Raw genomic sequence first — 21,820 nt, 5'->3', positions numbered from 1 at the left:
GACACGTGGTTTAAAGCAGGCATATCAAACTCGCGGCCCGCGAGCCGCATGCGGCCCGCGGGTATTTTTTTGCGGCCCGCGGATATATTTTTCATTTATTTTAATTATTTATTGAAATATTTTTTTTGTACGGGAACATATGATATTCTTTTCCAAAATCATAAAGTAAAATCTACTGTAGCTCATGTGACTATCTTTGATGATAAATTATTCACTTAAAGCAAGATAACAATGAAAATGAGATTTTTGAGTTTTTGGATGCAGCCCGCCAGGATACACAAAATACCTTATGCGGCCCTTGGTGCCTTTTGAGTTTGACACCTCTGGTTTAAAGTATTTTAGATCTTAAAAAAAAAGTATTAAATAAACCCAAGTGGTCAGAAAACAAGTGTTTTCTTTAATAATTTCAGATATTAATATGAAAAGCTCTTTATCTAGGCGTTTGTATGGGTTGGAGGCTGACGTATGTTAGTGTGAACTCCTTACCATATAGCTAAACAGTAATTAATTTGTGGGCGGTGGTGTATTTGTTGTTAAACTCAATTGCGTCGCAACTTACTCGAGAGTTTAGCAAGTAGAGGCGTATTGTTGAACCGTTCTGAATAATTACAATCGCAGTGGTAGGTATGTATATGTGTTGAATGTCTATGGACATATTCGCTTCGATCGAAACCTGATTGTGGTCCCGTGGATAGTGTCGTGGTCTCTGAGTCAGTGTCTAGGTTCAAGCCCACTATATCGCAACTTGATACGTATACTTATTTCTTGAACGATACTTTGTGGCACATTTTATGAACTTTATAAAATAAAAAAAACTTTGTTTTAATAATAATAATAATAATATATCTTTATTCCAGCTGTCCGCCTCCGTAGTGTAATGGTCAGCACGCTCGGCTACCGTTCTGGAGGTCCCAGGTTCGATTCCCAAGGGGGGTAAAATAAATATAAGTGATTTTTTCACTGTCATATTTATTCAATATTACCCTGGACTGGTACCTGAAGCGGAGGGCTGATCACCTTTCCTTCATGTGTAAACGATCAAGATAACACTGCGTTTATATGACGCAGTGCCCTATGCACCATTGGGGTGCGGATAAGGGTTTTATTATTATTATTATTATTCCAGCTTGACTAAGTGGTGGGTGCAATACTTTAACCACTTTTTTATTATTGGTACACTTTAACCTACCGGTTTCAACACGAACCTTGTCATCATCAGGGTTTATTAAATTACTTAATTAACATAGCAACTCTAAATAACAATATTTTTTGAGTGTTTCCATTAGTTGTAATTTGGAGTTGCTATGCAATGCACAATAACATTAAGGATTTAATTTTATTAAATGTAATTAATTATGAGTATTTTAATGGTTTTAATGTTTAAGAATTTTATAAACCCTGATGATGACAAGGTTCTACAAGTTTTACAAACATATCTTTTATATGTATTCTGCCTGCCCGATAGTTCTAGTTTTACTTCCAAATACTCGTATTTTTAAAAAAGCACATTAATTTTTTTATATGCTGTGGTTAAAAATATTAGATTTTGGATTTTTCTTGACACATTCATTTTTACAATATATGATTCAATCGCTTATCATGAAAAAGATAGCATAAATAAAAAAGGTATAATGTTAAATTTTAGTCTTTATACGAATCGCTAAGAAATTTTAGAAGCTAGTTTTTTTGACATACCCACACTAAAGAGGAAAAATATTCTTATAAAATGGTAGAAATTAACTTTTTTAAAGTTTCGCGTAAGCCCTATTTGCTTTGTAGTAACGATATCATAGTTTCAGGCAGTGGTCGGCAACCTGCGAGTAATTGAATCACTACATTTTGAATTACTTACCAAAAAAAATAAGACATTTTTTATTGATTTATAAATTTATGTATTATATCGTTTTTGACATCTCAACAAGTCTGAAGAAGAAAATGGAAATCTGGGTATTTACAGGGCTAACGACTCAATTTAGGCTAGTTTAAGTGATAACTTAACACAACTGTAACATTCACCAATTCTACCCATGATTGACAACTACACTACTCAAATTCATGAAACTTCTATATTTATTGATCAAACTCGAAACACAGTATTCTATAGTTAACTAGAGACATCTATTGTGGGAAGAGGAAAGGTTTAATAAAACAGAGACTCTTTCATTTGTATGTGAGTTCCGAATCCTGGATTATATTCATGTACTTGAGAAGCGCTTGAAAATATCATTATCATTATTTTTAGAGATAATCCAGATTTGTGAAGTATTTGGACACACTCAAAATGTTGTAAATTAATGATTCATTAAAAATAACAACAATTACAAAAGTTATCGTAAGGTGAATAAATAATAATGTTTTTTACACTACTCAAATTCTTGGAATTACTGTCTCTAGTGAAGTTCTAGTGATTCATGAACAAGGTTTTTTAAATTGGTTCATATATATAGAACTTCCCAGAATTTGAGTAGTGTGGTTGTCAAAAATGGGTAGAATTGGTGAATGTTACACGTGTGTAAAGTTATCACTTAAACCAACCTATGACGGTCGTCAGCCCCGTAAATGTCCAGACTTCCATATTCTTCTTCATCTTTGATGAGATGTCAAAAAACAATATGAAAATAACTCCTGTATTTTAATTTATGTATTAATTTTAAATCAAACACAGATTTTTTGTGTCTACTAAGTTGTATTTTATTAACAAAAAATACATAAAAAATTATATTGTTACAATTGTTTCGCCTTGTTAGGGCATTATCAAACGAATGCCAACACAATGAAAACGTTTGTTTGATAATGCCCTAACAAGGCGAAACAATTGTCACAATATAATTTTTTATGTGTTTTTTGTTAATAAAATACAACTTAGTAGACTCAAAAAATCTTTGTTTGATTTAAAATTAATACATAAATTAAAATGGAGTTCTACAAATTAAACGCCAAATCAATAAATAACTCCTGTAATTGGAGATGATCCAGATTTTGTGAACAAGTATTTGGACACACTCAAAATGTTGTAACTAAAATATTGTTTTTTTACCCTATCTTTTAAAATATTGCCGACCACTGGTTTAAGGCCTATAGAATTCGGCACCAAGTTTTCCTGCAAAACAGTAATTTATAAACATGAGTCCTTTACATAGAATACTTACCATTACCTCACAGGATAAGATCACAAGACTGAAAGCTCCCTTTGCTGAAAATGTAGGCCTGAAAATTTACCACTGTTTCACAAAACAAATTTTCAGCGCCTCTCCGAAGTGCCTGGAATATTTCGAAAGTATTTTAAGTAAGTGTTTGTTAAACGCAAACTTGTTAACTTTTTATTTCTCAGGAGTAAAATTTTAAACCATCACTTTGTTTTTGAAATTTTCGTTGAGATGCTTCTCGTATTATTTTATAATTTTTTTTTATTAAGAAATAATGTTATTTTCCTTTGCAATATTTGTTACTTTGTTAATATTTGTTACTCACTATCCATCATGCCACTTTTCTGCACGAGTAGGCAGATAAAATAGAATGCCATCGTACTATATCTTTATTGATATCTGTTTGTTTTCTGTTTTATATCTGTTTACTGTTTTTTTTTGCTGTTGCCTTATTGCACTTATTTTTACTTTATTGCTCTTCTCAACTTGTACGTCTTATAACTGTTTGTGTCGTTTTTTAAAATTTATTTAAGCTCTAAATCAAGTCTACTTATTGTTCTTTTTAACTTTTACTATAGTTTATTGTTACTTTTCACATATAACTCTTTTAACACTGTAAAATTTTGTTATTGGAATGTTACAATTACTGTTTTTTTTGTTACTCATTATTTCAAATTTACTTATGTAAATATTCAATTAAATTTAAAAAAAAACGTATTCTCCTCTCTCACATTCGTGCATCTTACACATACCCTCCGATTATTCCGTCCAAGCTGACCACTTTATTAGTATTTGAAAAACCAAAATGTATTGTGATTAATGAATATAGGCGTATATCTCAGTATTAAGGGACTAAATTGAATTAATTACGTGTATAAATTGATTTAAATGTGACTTTTATTTCTGTACCTAGTTCATTAAATTTTGATTTTCAAAGACTTACTTTGATTTGCAAGATGAAGTTCTTAGAAATATTTATGTTGTTATTATATAATAGACACAAATTCTTAAAATTCAACACTATCGCTGTAATTCATCGTTAATTTTGTCTTATACCACTCAAAAACACTAATTCTAGACTACTGGATATATTCATCAAAATGTTTAAATAAAAAGTTTGTTTTGATCCTTTTTCCTGGATTCTAACTCGGGATCTCACGTATGGTAGTCAAACGCGTTATCCACCAACCACGGGACAAATTTTACAACTATCGAAAATAAAAGTCTTCTAAACAATACATTTAATATATTTCAGTTTCTCATATAGGTATATTTTTATAATAATATATTGTAGAACATAACTTATATGTGAAAGAACACCAAATATTTACATGTTTATTTACCATATATTATATATAATTAATATAAAATTTTATAACAGAAATTTGATATAAAATTTCATCATTATTAACTTATTGAGAATCCGGAGTCATATATACATATATTTTGTATATGTAAAAAATAATATAACAATATAAAAAAACCCATGAGCTCCTAAAAGAAATACAACTTATTTTCCAGTTTTTTTCACTTAATCGAAAAAGTAGACTATAATAATAATAATAATTTGTAGAGAACCATTGGTTTTAAAAATTTATTCAAACCGTATTAATTCAAATAAAAAGCAGAAGTATGGTGGGGTGGTCTATTTGAAATATAATCAATATACATGTATTAATAAAATGACGTTTCTTATTGCATATTTGTGATAATTATCATGTCATTTAAATTAAACGATTATCATTTGAATTTATTTTCGTGATGGATTCGTTATTGAACACAGAAATATGAGTAATATTTATCTTAAATTAAGTTTACCTAAGAATCAATAATTTAATTTTACATTTTGAAAACATATGTACATGTTTTATGACTAGACGTTGATAAAAGTTAGAAATATTTATTTTTCATCAAAATATACTGCTTTTTTATGAAATTTGCATATATACAAATCGTTTAATCAAAACACATTAAATATAACATATGAGATGTAAACAGTGTCATTTATGAATAATTCTGTCTTAAAATGAAGGAAATAAATAATTTTTAAAACTCAGTACATTCAATTTTTTTATAGGGTGACCCTGATCTCATTTTACTATTTAAAAAAGTTTTATATTCGTTTGTTTTGTTATAGATTTAAAAATACCTTTCGTTGATTTTGTCATAAAAAAACTAAAACAAGAATGCTTAAATCATTTTTTATTTCAAAAAATATAAAATTCTATTATTTTAACATATCACACAAAAAATTACCTTGAAAGGTTGCTATTAAATTGACGGACAATCCTCTGTGACAGATATTGTACGTATGTATGTGACAATTAAAAACAACTTAAAAGATATGCTGTTTATCTCTGTTGCTTAGTTTGATTTAAAAAAAAAACAATTTATCCACGTCATTACATATACCCTAGAAAAAAATTCAAGTCTCTCATTATATGCTGTAAATATTAAAAAAAAACTCTAATAACCATCATGCAAAAGTAGAATATAAAACCTAAACAATTTTTTTTAAATAGTAAAGCAATTTTTGAGCTACCCTATAAAAAAAGCATATTTTTTTTAATTTTGATCAAACGAAATTGACTTTTTAAAAATAGTCCTTGTTAATATTTGTATTAAAGTAATATGCCATGTAAGTTTTTTTCCACTGAATTTAAATAAATAAATAATAAATTTATAATATCATTTCTTTAAAACGATTTTATATTATTTGTCTTACGAGTACAGTGATACAAACGTATTATTTACATAGTCATACGTATTTACAAAATATCCTCAGTATTCGTCTGATAAAATACTAAATATTAATTGTATCTTATAAAAATGTGTAGAACACAAGACGAGAACATATCAAAAGATTGTCAATTTCAGACAATATAGTTTTAATTGATAATAATTAATTTTGTAAATAATCCATTATAAATGTGTATTTAACTATTGGTTTTATACTTAATACTTCCAAGTTATATACATTTTTAATAAAATATTGAAGTTATTCCAGTATTTTGAATATAATCAACATATTTGAAATGCGGTTTATTTCAAAACAGTTAACAATTAAACGAAATAAACAGTAACCTGTATGAATATTATCAGGAAAACAGTAACGCATGTACGTACTAAGCATGTATCGATAATATTGACACTTTTATGCAAAAAATATGAACAATTTGAAGTCGTATAAAAAAATTGAAGTATTCAATATTCATCATATTCATTATTAGAGAGGGTTATTGGTAGTCTGAATATATAATAGATTTTAGCGTCTCGAACCCTGTTTCGATAACTGTCATATTGAATAATGTACATTTTCAACAGAAGCTGAAAATTGTAATAAAAAAACTTCAATTTTATACAACTGAAATAGTAGACGTTAATTTAAACAAAAATATAATCTCTGAGGTCGATTTTTGTCGACTTTGATATCCAAAAGGGAGTAAATTGAATTATTGTATCGTCTCTATAAAACGAGTTTTATTTTATTTTTTGACATCTCTCATAGACGAAGAAGAATATGGAAGTCTGGGCATTTATGGGCCTTATGACCGTCATAGGCTGTTTCAAGTGATCACTTTACACACGTGTAATATTCACCAATTCTACCCATGATTGACAAGCACACTACTCAAATTCTTGGAAGTTCTATATATATGATCCAATTTCGAAACATTGTGCTTGAATCACTGGAACTTCACTACAGACATCTATTATGAGATGAAAGAAGCTTTTTATTAAGCAGAGACTCTTTCAATTGTATGTGAAGTCCGAATTCGAAACGCCAGAAAATATCATTTTCATTTTATTACTTTTAGCTTATAATTTGACTTCTTCTATATTCTTCTTCATTTATGTTGTGAAATCAATGTAAATAGCTCCTAAGTGGATAAACCCATTTTTTTTAACAAAGATTTGGATTGACTCATTGAAGTATTGTATTTTTAATCACATTTCGATTTTTTGTTTAACATAAAGTTACAATTATCAATAATGGTTTCCTTATCGACATTTCCGATATTATTCTGGCAGCGGGTCTAAATAATACATACATTTTTTGTCAATTCACAAAACACAAAATGTTTCTTACTTAATCACTCTTACATGTATGTACAGGGCGGTCTGGAATTAATGTCACTATTTACTCTTCACACACTAGTGGTTCTGTTTATTATCACCACTGCTGAATTCCAAGGTCGGCCACAAATATTAATTGTCAGCTGATGAACAGCAGAAGAAGAGAAGGGAATATGAGGCTGCCACACCCTCTCTGCATGGCCAGGGGATTTTCACCTAAAAAATAAACAAATTTAATTATTTCATACATAACGTTTTATTTAAAATCTCTAAGAAGTGATTTCTTAAGAAAATGATGGATATATTTAAAAAATATATCAAATAAAACATATTTCTAATATCTTGTGTGAGTCCAAATACTTTTTCACAATTCTGGATTATCTCCAATTATAGGAGTTATTTTCATATAATTTTTTGACATCTCATCAAAGATGACGAAGAATTTTATTTATTTTTTATTTTATTTTTATTTATTCTTCTTCTTCTTCTTCTTCTTATTATAGGCCTTGCGGTCTGTTTTTAAGAGGGATTAGCCTCCTGCGACGTCGATTCCCAGCTATCGGCCCATCTCTTTGGTGGTCTGCCCGGGAGTCGTCTACCATGGGGTTGGCCGTACAGTGCAATGTCGGGGAGTCTGGATGGTTCCATTCTCTTCACATGCGCATACTATTGTCTTCTTCGATGCCTTCCCCACCTAACGACATCTTCGATCTCGCATATTTCCCTGATCTTGGCATTTCTCAATCTATCTCTAAGACTCTTGCCTGTTATGCTTCTCAGAGTCTTCATTTCTGACACTCTAAGATTTATTTATTTATTATCTTTTTTTATTACAAACATAAATCATATATACATATAATATTCCCGATGAGTAATTTCTATTTCTCATTTTGGGACATGGGATTTAGGTAAACAAGACTGGAACACAAATAATAAAGTAACAAAAAAGATTTTTTTTTAAATAACCAAAACTAATACTAATACATGACAGATTATAAAAATAATAAACAGATATAATAAATAGGCACACGAAGCATATTAAAAAGAAATGAATGAGAAAATACATGGTAAGAAGCATATTTAAAACAAACAAATTAGAAAATATAACAAATGAGAAAATATAAAAAAAACATAAGGTAAAAACAAAATAAGAAAATATGAAGTTCTAGTGAAGTTCTAGTGATTCATGAACAAGGTTTCTAAATTGGTTCATATATATAGATCTTCCAAGAATTTGAGTAGTGTGGTTGTCAATAATGGGTAGAATTGGTGAATGTTACACGTGTGTAAAGTGATCACTTAAACCAGCCTATGACGGTCGTAAGCCCCGTAAATGCCCAGACTTCCATATTCTTCTTCATCTTTGATGAGATATCAAAAAATAATATGAAAATAACTCCTGTAATTGGAGATAATCCAGATTTTGTGAACAAGTATTTGGACACACTCAAAATGTTGTAAGAAAATATGACTTATCACTTTATATATATCTTTCCATAAAGTACCTTCTCAGATAATTTATTTTGGATCCCCGAATGGGTTTTATTTTATATATGTCAGGCAGCTGGTTAATTTGGGTATTGGCAATTTAATTTAAGGACCTTACTCCAAATTAAGTAGTGTTTATCGGCTCCACATGTATTTTGTTATGTCCTCGTGTATTATGATTATGAATTTCTTTGTTTAAAATCGGAATCTTTGTTGAATATGGAAATCTGGGCATTTACACATGTTACACATGTGTAAAATTTTCACTTAAACCAGCCTACGACGGTCGTCAGCCCCGCAAATTCCCAGACTTCCATATTCATCTTCATCTCTGAAGAGATGTCAAAAAATAATTGTCGTTTATACGTTAATTAACTCAAAAGTGGTCTCATGTAAGTTTTTTTTTTATGTTAAACATGTCATCAAAAATATTAAAGGCAGAATATATTTAATAAAAAATAAGTGTTCAAAAAAAGTAGCAAATATAAAATTCCTGATAAGTTTCATATTATTTTCTTATTATAATTTTATTTTAGTGTCTGTAATATTATCCGAAGCGCCTTCGAGGTAATATTTCATGAAAACGACCCTTTATAAAGCATCCACCATAATTGTTATTGTTATTATTATTACATAAAATGATAGCTAATCAGTTCCAGATATATTTTTTATTACTTCACAACTCCAAAACTAACTCCAAAAACGAAGATAATATCTTTATATGAAATGTTTATTAACTTCTACAATAAAAAAATAATTAAATAAAAGGAGAGATACATATGTCAAGATAACTATATACAGTTTCAGTAATATATTTTTTATTACATGAACTCTGAAAATGAAGATAGTTTAAGCTTTTACTCTGATCATTGGTTGGTTTTAATACTATTTTGTTTTGTATAGTTTTTTCTTCTTAAATATATCAACATATGTGAGTAAATCAACAAGTTATTGAGATGAGAATTTGGAAGTCTGTGTATTTACAACTGCTGTTATTGATCTGTTCTTGGTAGTAAAAGTGGTCACATTATACCAATTTAACAATGATAGACAAATATTATATATGCAGGTCAGGAGTCGTAATAATCAGCGGGTATAAGGAGATACGTGAATATAGAAAAGCCGAAAAATATTTATAAAGACATATTGGTGTGGCTTTATATTCTCTCTGCGTACCTCTACGTCAAGTAACGTTAGTTAGTTAATTTATTTTTTAATGAAAAATATTTTTTTAAACGTGTTCAACGTAATTCAAATTTTACGACAACAACGAAAAGCTCATATTCATGTGAGAGAGGTTTTGCGCTCTCCTGAAAATTTGAAAATGTAAAAATAACGTTTTTGAAACACATAATTTAATAACACTTAATGGGGAGAGTAAAAGCCTATACTTTCAAAAAAGATTTAATAAAATAATAATATCCTTTTTTCAGTGGTTATCCTAAAATTTTCACAAAGAAAAATGAATAAGGGGAAAGAAAATACAAATTTAAGGCGGTTACGGAAATGAGACGAAAACAAGTAGAGGAAATAATCTTCGTGTGATAGAGAAAGAGTCCCCAATCTCAGTTACTTTTTCCTGTTGTTACAAAGTCGTGTCAAGGGCAGGAAAGGATACGATATAAGCAAACAAGGGAAATAAAATAAAGCACATGCAATAAAAATACTCCAAGGTAAAAATGGAAATATGAGCTTGCGCCGGGGGTTGAAATAAATCATCAAAATGTATATATATATTTAAACATTTTACAATTTGAAGAATAAAATAACAGAATAGCCTTTTTAAGTTTTGTACTGACATATCCTATATATTTTAATTAAACAACAAACTAATTTTTAAGAAGCAACTATAGACTTTATAAAATTAAACAACTTTGTTTTAACCACTTTTTTTTATTATTAGTACACTTTAACCTATCGATTTAGGAAAAAACCTTGTCATAATATGGGTTTATTAAATTCTTAAACATTAAAATACTCATAATTTATTACATTCCTTTACCAAAAACTTCCACACACTCCGCAAAATCCTTAATGTGTTTTTTTAAGTGTACTTATAATAAAAAAGTGGTAAAAACTAAGTTGTTTAATTTTATAAATTGTATTAAATATGCCACAAAGTATTTGCGAAAAACATCCAAGAAAAAAACTACAGATTTACGTTTTATGTTTCGTACTGCTGTTTTCACATATTTTGATAAAACATCTTACTAAATTGAAGGAAAAAACAACACAAAACATTTGATGTTTTGTACGGATATATTTTTTTTATAAAAAACAACAAACTTGTTTGAAAGAAAAAAAACACAATGAAGTTTTTTGTTTTAGACTGATATATTTTAAACATTTTGAATAAACAACATATTGATTGAAAAAAAAATACATAATAACTGATGTTTTTTACTGACATATTTTGTGGCATTTACCAAGTAAAATATGAATAATTTGAAGAAAAAAACACACACATACACACATCCACACATGATGTGTGTGTGTGTGTGTGTGTGTGTGTGTTTATATTGATTGTACTTATAAACTTGACATTTATTGACACTTTTCAGAACACCTTTTTAGTACATATGAATACAACAAAACTCGAAGGTAAAAAAGAGCGTAGCTATATCGTGGAATGGAAAATGAGTGAACCCGGTTTTTTTTAGTAGCTCAGAACTCAAATGGCCCTCACGTCAGCGGTTAAAGGTTAAATCGATGGCCATGTGTGGGTAGGTGTACGATAAGGGGTAACTTAAAACCTACGGCCGTATTTCAAAATAAAATATAAACTCCTACTTAACCTACCATAACCTCACTTCAGAGCCTTGTTCCCCCTTTGTTTACCTGAGAAAAATCAGTCAAGAACTGAGACTGAGATATTCGGAATATTGTGTACTCTCAAATGAGTGTTCCACTCGCAAATCACGTTATGTTAAAAAACAATTAGTTGAAAAAATTGATAAAAATGTTTATCTTTAAAATTAAGATATTAACACCTAAAGCGCGATGGCCTCAAACAAAACGCGCCCAGCGGTGGTGGGTCTGATCTGACCCAGTACAGAAATCGCCTTTTAGGCGTTTTTCGTCGGGTTTTTATATTTTATATATTATTCAAAATAGCCTACATAGCAATAGGATAATGTGTCATAAGTTTTGTATGAGAATATTCAAGTTTTTGATAGTTTTGAAATTAAATTATCCAAGCGCATCATTTTACATCCAAACGCGACAGCGCGCTGCGGCTCACTACCACAGACTAACTAATTTATATACTCACTACTACCGCGGAGCATGTCACACGCGCATGTAGCATGGTTGGCAATGAAGCAGTGATTGTAAACATTTTTATTTTTACTGAATTCAAATAATTTGTGTTTTTAATTTTATAACTATATTTTAAGTCAACATCATAACAGATAGAATTATTAACAAAATGCAACTAAGTAATTATCTTCAAATATAAAACGTGGCAGTTAGCTCCAAAAACCACAAAATGATTCTAGGATTTTGAGTTAATATTTCAAGATAAATTTTTGTCCATAATGCAATTAAAATTCATTTTAAATACAGTGAAAATATTTAAATTTTCATTGAAAAATATATACGGAATTGCCCAAAATGGTGTAAATATTCATTTAAAGTTCGCCATTTCTTACATAAACATTTTGCGGGTTTTAGAAATTATGAATACAATTTTGTACGAAACCAAATAAAACTAATTATTATAAAAATTTTATATACAAGTTCGTTAGACATAATAGGTATGATATTTAATTTTATTATTGACCAATAAATTATTACCAAAAAATAAGAAGACAATCGGTACTTTTCTTGTTGAAATCGATGTTTTTATCACTTACTGACATTTCTTATAAAACCACGTTTTCCGTTGCACTTTCAAATTCTGAATCTAAGGTTTTTGAATTCTAAATCACTGTCATCTGCACTATTCTCTCACTTTTCTTTCACTTTTAGAACTGTCCAAAAGTCGTTCAATCTCGTCATGAGATAATTATTTTTTTCCTGCCATTGTGGTAAAGTGTCGAAAAGATTTAAAAAAAATAAAACTAGAAATCGTTCAAATATAAAACAGTTTATTCTGAAGGTCTGTGTTTTGTAATATTAATATTTTTTAAATGTAGATTTACCTTATAGTCTATATATATGATATTTAATCCGTCATACAAGTAAACAAATAAATCAGTTAAAAACAAATATAAAAAAAAACAATAAACGGAAACAATCGCCAAAGATTGACAATGTATGCTTTTGTTTTTGGGATTTCAAAATCACGGCAGACGGCACACTAACACATTGATAGCGAACAACTGACCTTACTCAATATGATTTTTGATATTTTATTTGTTCTTTTTTTTTTAAATAACTCATTTGAATCTGGTCCAATAATTTTCGTTTGTATCTCAATTTGTAGGTAATTTTTTGAAGAACGATTACACTCAAGGAAAACGACGTTAACAAATTACCTATTACGTAATCAATAATTTTCCGCGATGGTGGGTCTGACCAGACCCACCATCGCAGAGGAGATGTTAAGGCGCATTTACTTGCATATTACATAAGTCTAGGATCATAAAAAAATCGTTTATGTTAAGAAATAAAATCACTGTTTATCAATAATCATTTATTTTTTGATTTGGCGTTTAATTTGTAGCACACCATTTTAATTTATGTATTTATTGTTTAATCAAATGCAGACTTTTTGAGTCTGCTAAATTGTATTTTACTATCACGTATTACGGTTTTTTTTTTACGTTTTTTATATGTCAATACAGATGAAGAAGAATATCCATATATATCAAAGAATGATGTGGCATTCTATTCTCTCTGCCTACCTCTGTGGGTAAACGGCGTGATGGTTAGCTAGTTAGTAAGTTAGTTATGTTAAACAAAGACGTTAATATTTTAAATCTTCTACCGATTGCCGCCATTAGCTACAAAACTTATGTTTTTTTTATTTTTTTTTATATATTTTAATATGACGTGGTTTGCAAGTGGACTTCTCAAATTTAGGCTGGGTTCTTTAATTCATATTAAATTCTGCCCCACGGGTCGGTCATTAACAAATTCTTAGAAGGTACTTTTGGATCCGTTTTCAGAAAATGGGTTTCATTGAGATCGAGATATTAATTGGTAATACTACACCCGAAAGATTATTAACACAATGTAAGATGACTCTGTGAATAAATATTAGGTCGCTTTGTTGTTTGACCTCGATTGTTTCAATAACGTCAATCTCAAACGAATAAAGACAGTATAATATATTACTCCTTGAATCTTATATTCATACAATATGAAAAGTATGTACCTACGTCGGAAGTATTAGTCATAACTCTGTGGATAATATTTAGTGTCCATAACTTTTTAATTCAACTTTCATTTGTAAAGACCTTGTAATTTCAAAATCAGTTTTTGATTATTTTCAGGTCCTCTTCTTCTTCTTCTTCTGCTTGGTGTAGGCCTGTTATTTATTGGAATCATTTCAGGTTTAAGTTTAAAATACCGATTTTTAAAAGTGATAATTTTTTGCCCCAAAAGCTATGAATAATATAATATGGTTAAAATCATGTTTTCAGACGTTTAAATAAAAGATAATAAAGGTTAATATAAAGCTAAATAAAAGCTTTCTTGAAACAACCATAGTCACCTCCAGTGATTTCACACGTAAAGCGTCATGAGATTTGTGTTATATGTAGGAGTTCCAAAATTTTTAGTAGTATGGTTGTCAATCATGAGTAGAATGAGGAAGGGATAATGCTGTATAACTTGTAAAAATAATGCAGCATTATCCCTTTGATTGAATTATCTTATCACATTGCATATAAGTTTTGTATAAGAAATGAAAAATGAACTATCCGTGTGCATATTGGAGCACCATCTCTGAATGATCTTATAATGTAAGTAGCTGGGTTTAAAAAAATATAAAGATTAGAATTCTCGACGAATATATTTTATGCAATATACATATTTGAAATCACTTGGGAAATATTTTTTTTGCAATTACTCGTACATTTATACTTGGGAAAAGTTTGAAAAAAAAAACACTCTTAGAATGGATTAAAATTTGTTGTATTGTAATCATGATGTATATTGTATATCTCAATGGAGATGAATTAATTTTTAGAGAGAAAAATTAGGGAAGTCTAAGTATTTATATTATTTGAATGACCTTTTCTAAGAACATAAAATAATCAACATACAAAAATGCAGAAAGGTTTATTCAAGACACATAAAATCAATTTTGTTTTGATAAAATTTTACTTAGAAATTAATGTATTAAAATGTTTTTTTTTCCTGGAGTAACATCTAGAAGAAGACCAAAGAACTCTCGGATGATGCAGAAATATGATTCGAAAGCATGGCCTAGGTGAAGTTGTCCAAGATAGAAAGACTTATAACCTGAGGACGAGGAGAGCTGACTTCAACAGTCTACAAATACGATAATTTGGGACAGGGCCAAGAAGAATAAGAAGAAACTATTTTTAAACATCTAAGGGGTTTCTTAATATGATATGGTATTGGCACATAGAACGTAAAGAGCCTGAACATTTTGTAATCCAAGTGATCCCCATGGATTTTCTTTAAAAGACATCTAGAGGGAGACCAAAAAGTTCATAGATGCTGTAGAAAGAAAACATGATTTGAAGGTATACCCTATGTAACGTTGGGTATGATAAAATAACCTACAACCTGAGGACGTAGAGAGCTGACTTCAACAGTCTCCATGACCATAAGTTGCGATGGAGCTAGGAAGAAGAAAAATTAATCTATTTTTAAACATCTAAGACTTTTCCTAATTCGCAGTCTTATCACGTTTTTACGAAAAGATAATTTTCTCTCGTCGTCACCTAAAGCCTTTTAAAAGGGACCCACGCAAAGTTATTAATGTTAAAAATAAGAAATCCTTGATAATAATATACTTAAATTATAATTCTTAAGAGGTTCTCCGGCGGATCGCTCCCATCTTAGCAAAATCGGAGCTTAACAAATACATTCGCCGCCCGGGGCTAATTTATAATTTGTTTCTTGAAAAGTTGACAGAACTTTACATCAGATTACTAAAGCTCTCTTGTGAAAAAATACCCCGAAAGTTAATTATGACGAGATGAGCGGAATCTTTACAGCCGTGATAAGAGTGTAATATGCAAAGTTTGCCTTTTGTTTTACATTTTCAGTTTCGTTATTTCCACGCCAACGAAAAAAATCTTTATATTTTAACATTGTTTTTTTTTTACATTTTGACATCTTAATACAGGAGTCAGCATTTGTGCGGCAAAACCTTGTATGATAAAATTAAAATTAATTTTTATTTTTTAAGCTACCTAACTAACCATCACGCCGCTTCCCCGTAGGGATGGGCATAGAGAAAAGAGCGCCACATCACTCTGTCTTTGCAAGCTTTCTTTGCCTCTTCGTCATTCTTCCATCTCCTCATTCATACCCACTAATTATTTCGACTTCTGATCTGACAACTTTCAAGTATTTGACATACCTGATCATGCCAAGTTTTTCTCGGCTTTCTTCTGCTTCTTTTTCCAACTAAATTCGTCTCATTATCGTTCTTTTCTCACTCATTCGTTCCACATGTCCAAACCATCTCAAAACACTTATCTTAACTTTATCAATAATGCTTATCTCAGCCTTGCATTCTTTCCTTGTTTCACCTGTCAAACATATCGACTATACTACTCAAATTAATGATAAAAATAAAACTTAAGTCACTACATGTGTGAGTTCGAGGCAATATCTATGGTTGATTTAAGTAAGCTTTTATTTAGTAGAAAACCTTTCATTTTAAATGTGCGCAAGATCCTTACCAAATTATTTTACATACTGAGAGATTTGTTTTTTTCTTCTTCTGGACTGTCGTAAAAAGGATGTGCCTATGTCAAAATTTGCGTATGCTGTCGTAAATGTTAGAATGTACATATAAATATTTGAATTTTAAATGCTATGTATGGGTCCTGTTATATAATATAATACGGATATTGTATTATATAATTTTCGGCAAACTACGTAACTAACTTACTAACTAACCATTGCGTCGCATTCCCACAGAGGTGGACAGAGAGAATAGAACGCCACACCACTCTGATTTTGCAAACAATCTTCGTCTCTTCCACATTCATCTCTTCCGCATTTTTATCGATTGTTACGCGGTATGATCGATAATCCGGAAATTATGCGAAGCATTGGTCTGTATGTTCCCGATAGTTACCTAAGACAGCGTCGGCATAGATTGTTTCACATTCCTGTATACAGGACCAACCTGTCTGATGGTTATGCCTGTGGGAAGAGCTACCGCTATGCTTAACAATATCACGATGGATATTGATATGTTTCATGTCTCTGAGGGGGTATTCTGAAGCGGTATTCTTTTACAACTTTAACAATTTATTTACTTGTAATTTGTTATCTGTATAGTTATTATTGTCTTTTTATTTAATAATCCCTTACCGCACCCCAATGGTGCATAGGGCACTGCTTCATATAAAGGCAGTGTTATCTCGATCGATTACACATGAAGGAAAGGTGATCAGCCCTCCACTTCAGGTACCAGTCCAGTGTAATATTGAATAAATATTAGAGTGAAAAAATCACTAATATTTATTAAACCCCCCTGGGAATCGAACCCGGGACCTCCAGAACGGTAGGCGAGCATGCTGACCATTACACTACGGAGGCGGACAAATTTCGTCTTTTTATTTACTTATCAAATTTGCGTTTTTAATATATACGTCCTAAATGTAATTTTAATGTAATGTACTCATATATTAATTTAATTTGTATATAAAAACCATTCTGAACGTTGTGGTATGGTAGTATATATTAAATAATTATTATATAACACTCTCCTTATCATTCATCATTCACTTTGTGTAATACCACTTTGATAAATACTAATTCGTGACTATCGGTTTCGGAATAATAATTCCATCATCAGGCCATTAAAATAAAATCAATAAAAGACCGTAGTAATTTTATTTTAATGATCTGATGATGGAATGATTATTCACAAACCGGTAGTCAAGAATAAGTGTTTATTCAAGTGGTATTACACGTAAACAATGAATGATAAGGAGAGTGTTATATATAAATTATTAAATAAATTGAACTGAATTCATACATGTCTTCATACAAACCCGCCGATTATTATGACTCCTGAAATGACCACATACTTACAAATATTTGATAAACCTGATCATCCGTAGTTATCCCGGTCTTTCTTTGTGTTTTTACGGTGTTTATTCTCTCTGCCTACCCCGTCGGAGAAGCGGCATGATGGTTAGTTAGTTATTAAGATACATTGCGCTTGGTAGCTAACTCTGCTCGTTAGAACTCTTCTTTAATGAGTTGTGTTGGATGAAATCACCCTTACATTTGGTATATGGGTGGTTTCTTGCCTTAGATGGTTTCCGGGTTTCGCTCTTCAATTAATTATTGAAATTAATTTAATAAATTAATCGTACTGGGACCCGGAACCGTAATATACCCCAAGGCCCTTAATTTTAATACGCACACATATATCGCCCATGTAAAAGTAATACCTCGCATGTCTCAAAAAATTGAAAGATTTTGCCCGAATTATCAAGAAAATTAAAAAATAGTCCATTTTATGAAATTTAAACACTTATTACTAGTGTTTTTTTTGACATCTCATCAAAAATTAAGAAGAATATGGAAGTCTGGGCATTTATGGAGCTGACGACCGTTATAGGCTGGTTTAAGTGATCACTTTTCACACGTGTAATATTCACCAATTCTACCCATTATTGACAACCACACTACTCAAATTCTTGGAGATAATCCAGATTTTGTGAACAAGTATTGGGACACACTCAAAATGTTGTAAACTTATTGCCAGGCCCCAATAAACGATGAATCATATTTAAATTTCCTTTAAATGGAGTAAAAAAAATCTGATTTTTTTTTTTTAAACATCCTTTTTGTATTGAACAAATTAGTTTTTATTTGAAATAAATTAATGGTTTTTAAAAGAAAAGAGTAGAAAGAAAAGGCGTTTAAAAAATATGAAAATGGTGTAAATATATTCTTATCGTAGATCTGAGTAGGACTGACTTTTTTATGCAAAAAGAAAAATGTTTACTTAATCTCGAATATTTAGATTTCATAATATTTTTATGGCCCTAAACAATCGGAATGACTTTAGGAGATTTAAGATTCTGCACAAATGAATTGACATTTTTATTTATTTAGATCTTTCTATCCAAAATAAATTTGGAACTCAATTTTGTGTGATACGAGGTATTGGTTTGCCATGAGAGATGTGTGTTCATCATCTCTTAGCTTCAAATTTACATATCCTTTATAAGAATTATGTATTCCTAGGACTGATTGTTAATTTTATAACTAACCCTCACTCTATAATATTACCTCCTCTTTACAATAAACATAAACTAAAAAACTGAACTATTAAGATTAATTTCGAGACGTCCCCATCTCTTCGTCAGGACAATCCCTACTGCAGCATGCAAACAATACTTTGTGTAGTTTTAAGTGTGTAAATAGTGCTATGGTAGTGAAGGATAATATAAATACAAACAAATACAATACGGTAGGTTAAAGTATACTAAAAATAAAAAAGTGGTTAAAACAAAGTTGTTTAATTTTATAAAGTTTAAGGGTAGTATTGATAGTGATTAGTGATTGACCTGACGAAGAGACGGGTACGTCTCAAAACCAGTAGACTTAAAAATCTCGGTGAGTGTTATTATAAATATACTAATATTACTAACATTTTTGTGAAAATTAAATAAGTAAAAATGATATAATATTGAGAATATTAAGATTGAAATTTGAAGAAGACTAATTTGGAATGCACTTTTTCTAACTAAGCAGCACCTATAATGTGTTTGTGGCACTTTTGTGAATGTAACGATACTTTTTTGGATATAATGATAGTTTTCTGACATCAGTCTCTTCGATTTTACGAAGAGATTGATGTCAGAAAAGTGTTCGGGATGTTTGCTGACAGAAGCCAAGACCTTCGCACGATGAAATAATTGTCGACTTAATTCTGTGATTTTCATTATTTAAAAAAAAGCCCTTAGTTTTATTTTATTTGCATATTAAAATAAAAAAAACAGTAATCTTTGATCGAGTAAGTACTCTTTTAGTTCATAACTAATCTTCTGATTTCTCTTAGAGAGCTATGTATTCATATGTTCTCGTATCAATACATATTGAATATTTATAGATTTGGTGTTTATTTTGTAAAACTCTATTTTAATTTATATTTTAAATGTTAAAATCAAACAGTGATTATTAAAAGTTTACTAAATTGTGTTAAAAACACGTAAAAAAATTGTGACAGTTGTTGTGTTTATAGATTTGGCATTCAAATATTTGTTTGAAAATGCCATGACTAGGTGACCAATTGTCACAAAATTGATTTTTTTGTGTTTTTTTAACAGTAAACACAAAAAAAACAGTGTTTGGTTTAACATTTAATACATAAACAGTTATCTTGCCCTGTTATGGCATTTTTAAACTAATGCTTACTTGCTTGCTTGTTTGAAAATGCACAAGGCAAAACAATTGTCACAAGTTCTATTTTTATATGTTTTTAAAAATAAAATACAATTAAGTAGACTTTTAAAAATCAGTGTTTGATTTTAACATTTAACATATAGAATACTTTGCCAGTTAACGTGCTAGATTACAACGGGTTGAATAATAATTATAAGGTCTAAATTTACCTCGTAACACGTGTACGGAAACAGTCGTTGCAGACACATCTTCCAAGGAACACGTATAATTACCGGAATCCTTTCTCGCCGCGTTAGCGATGTACAGCCGGGATAAAGCTCCGCTATTCTGCAGCTCCGTCTTCACACTGCAAAATTAATTAAACAAATTAATTAATTATCCTTCGCGATTGTCACACCGCCAAGGACGAACGAGCGAATTGAGGACGAAATCAAAATTTTCCACATGGTGTCACATGAGTTATTCAACAATTGCAGGGTTGGGTGGACCACTTTTCCCCCATTTATTTATTTATTAAAACTTCATGTAAAAGACAAAAGTATATTGGTGGAATTATTGCTAATAAGCAATGTTTTCTAAATAACTAAAAACAGACTAGTGATATTGGTTAAAACGTTTGATACCATATTTCGTAGTCATACAGGAGAAAGTGACCAAGTGCATTGATATACAAAAACGTGATAATTGACTATTTGATATCTTACTAGCTTAATATTGCCCTGAAAAAATCCCAAAGGATTTCAAACTTGGAAGTATAATATATTGACTAGTTAAAAATGACTAACTGCATTGGTGTTTATTTTCTTGCCAAGCAATAGTGACTTAAATGGCCCTCCTGAACATTTTACGTTTTGGTAGTTGGTCACTTTCTTCTGTACGACTACGATATAGCTGTTTGCAATCAGAGGATAGATAATGCTTGAACATTAAAAAAAAACATAAATTACAAGTTGTTGATAATGAGAAAGGCAAAGGAAAAGAGGAGTTTAGGGAAGGAGCTAGAGGGAAAAACCAGGGGAGGAGGTTTGATAAACAAATCTTATAAGAGTTATATCTCAGATGTTTTTTAAAAGTTTATTTATTTATGTGTACTCTTCTTATATTTCTATTAATTTAACATAATCCTGGAATTTTCGAATGGTATAAACTGTGGAATGTCATGTTGATTATTAAAAATTAAAAATTTTAGAATTATTGAGTTTTGTTTTATACGACTAGATTCGAATATTTATTTAATATTACCCTGGACCGGAACCTGAAATGGAGGGCTGTGATAGCCTTTCCTCCACGGGTTAACGATCAGGAAAACACTGCGTTTATATGATGAAGTACTCTTTGTACCAATAGGGTCCGGATAAGGGTTTAAAGAAGAAGAAGTTTTAACTACAGATGGTTTCATATTATTTTTTGACATCTCATCAAAGATGAAGAAGAATATGGACGTCTGGGCATTTACGGGGCTGACGACCATATTCTTCTTCATCTTTGATGAGATGTCAAAAAATAATATGAAAATAACTCCTGTAATTGGAGATAATCCAGATTTTGTGAACAAGTAAAATATTGTAAATATACAGATGTTTTTA

At 30.1% G+C, this 21,820-nt stretch overlaps 1 protein-coding gene across 1 annotated transcript in view; it reads right to left on the bottom strand.

The window, feature by feature from the left end:
• Positions 1-6,730: 6,730 nt before the first annotated feature.
• The window catches only part of LOC148301880 (opioid-binding protein/cell adhesion molecule-like), a 74,601-nt gene continuing 59,511 nt past the window's right edge, over positions 6,731-21,820 (bottom strand). The window contains exons 5-6 of the mRNA XM_088272569.1: positions 20,444-20,580; positions 6,731-7,439 (exon numbers count right to left, since the gene is read on the bottom strand). Of these exons, the coding sequence (XP_088128695.1) occupies positions 7,363-7,439; positions 20,444-20,580 (214 nt within the window). The 3' untranslated portion in view covers positions 6,731-7,362. The remainder of the gene's footprint in view (positions 7,440-20,443; positions 20,581-21,820) is intronic.

This window comes from Brachycentrus maculatus, unplaced genomic scaffold (genome assembly GCF_059751285.1).
Source record: "Brachycentrus maculatus isolate JH-2025_06_01 unplaced genomic scaffold, ASM5975128v1 h1tg000509l, whole genome shotgun sequence".
NCBI classification, from domain to species: domain Eukaryota; kingdom Metazoa; phylum Arthropoda; class Insecta; order Trichoptera; family Brachycentridae; genus Brachycentrus; species Brachycentrus maculatus.
This window is presented reverse-complemented; position numbering and strand designations above follow the sequence as displayed.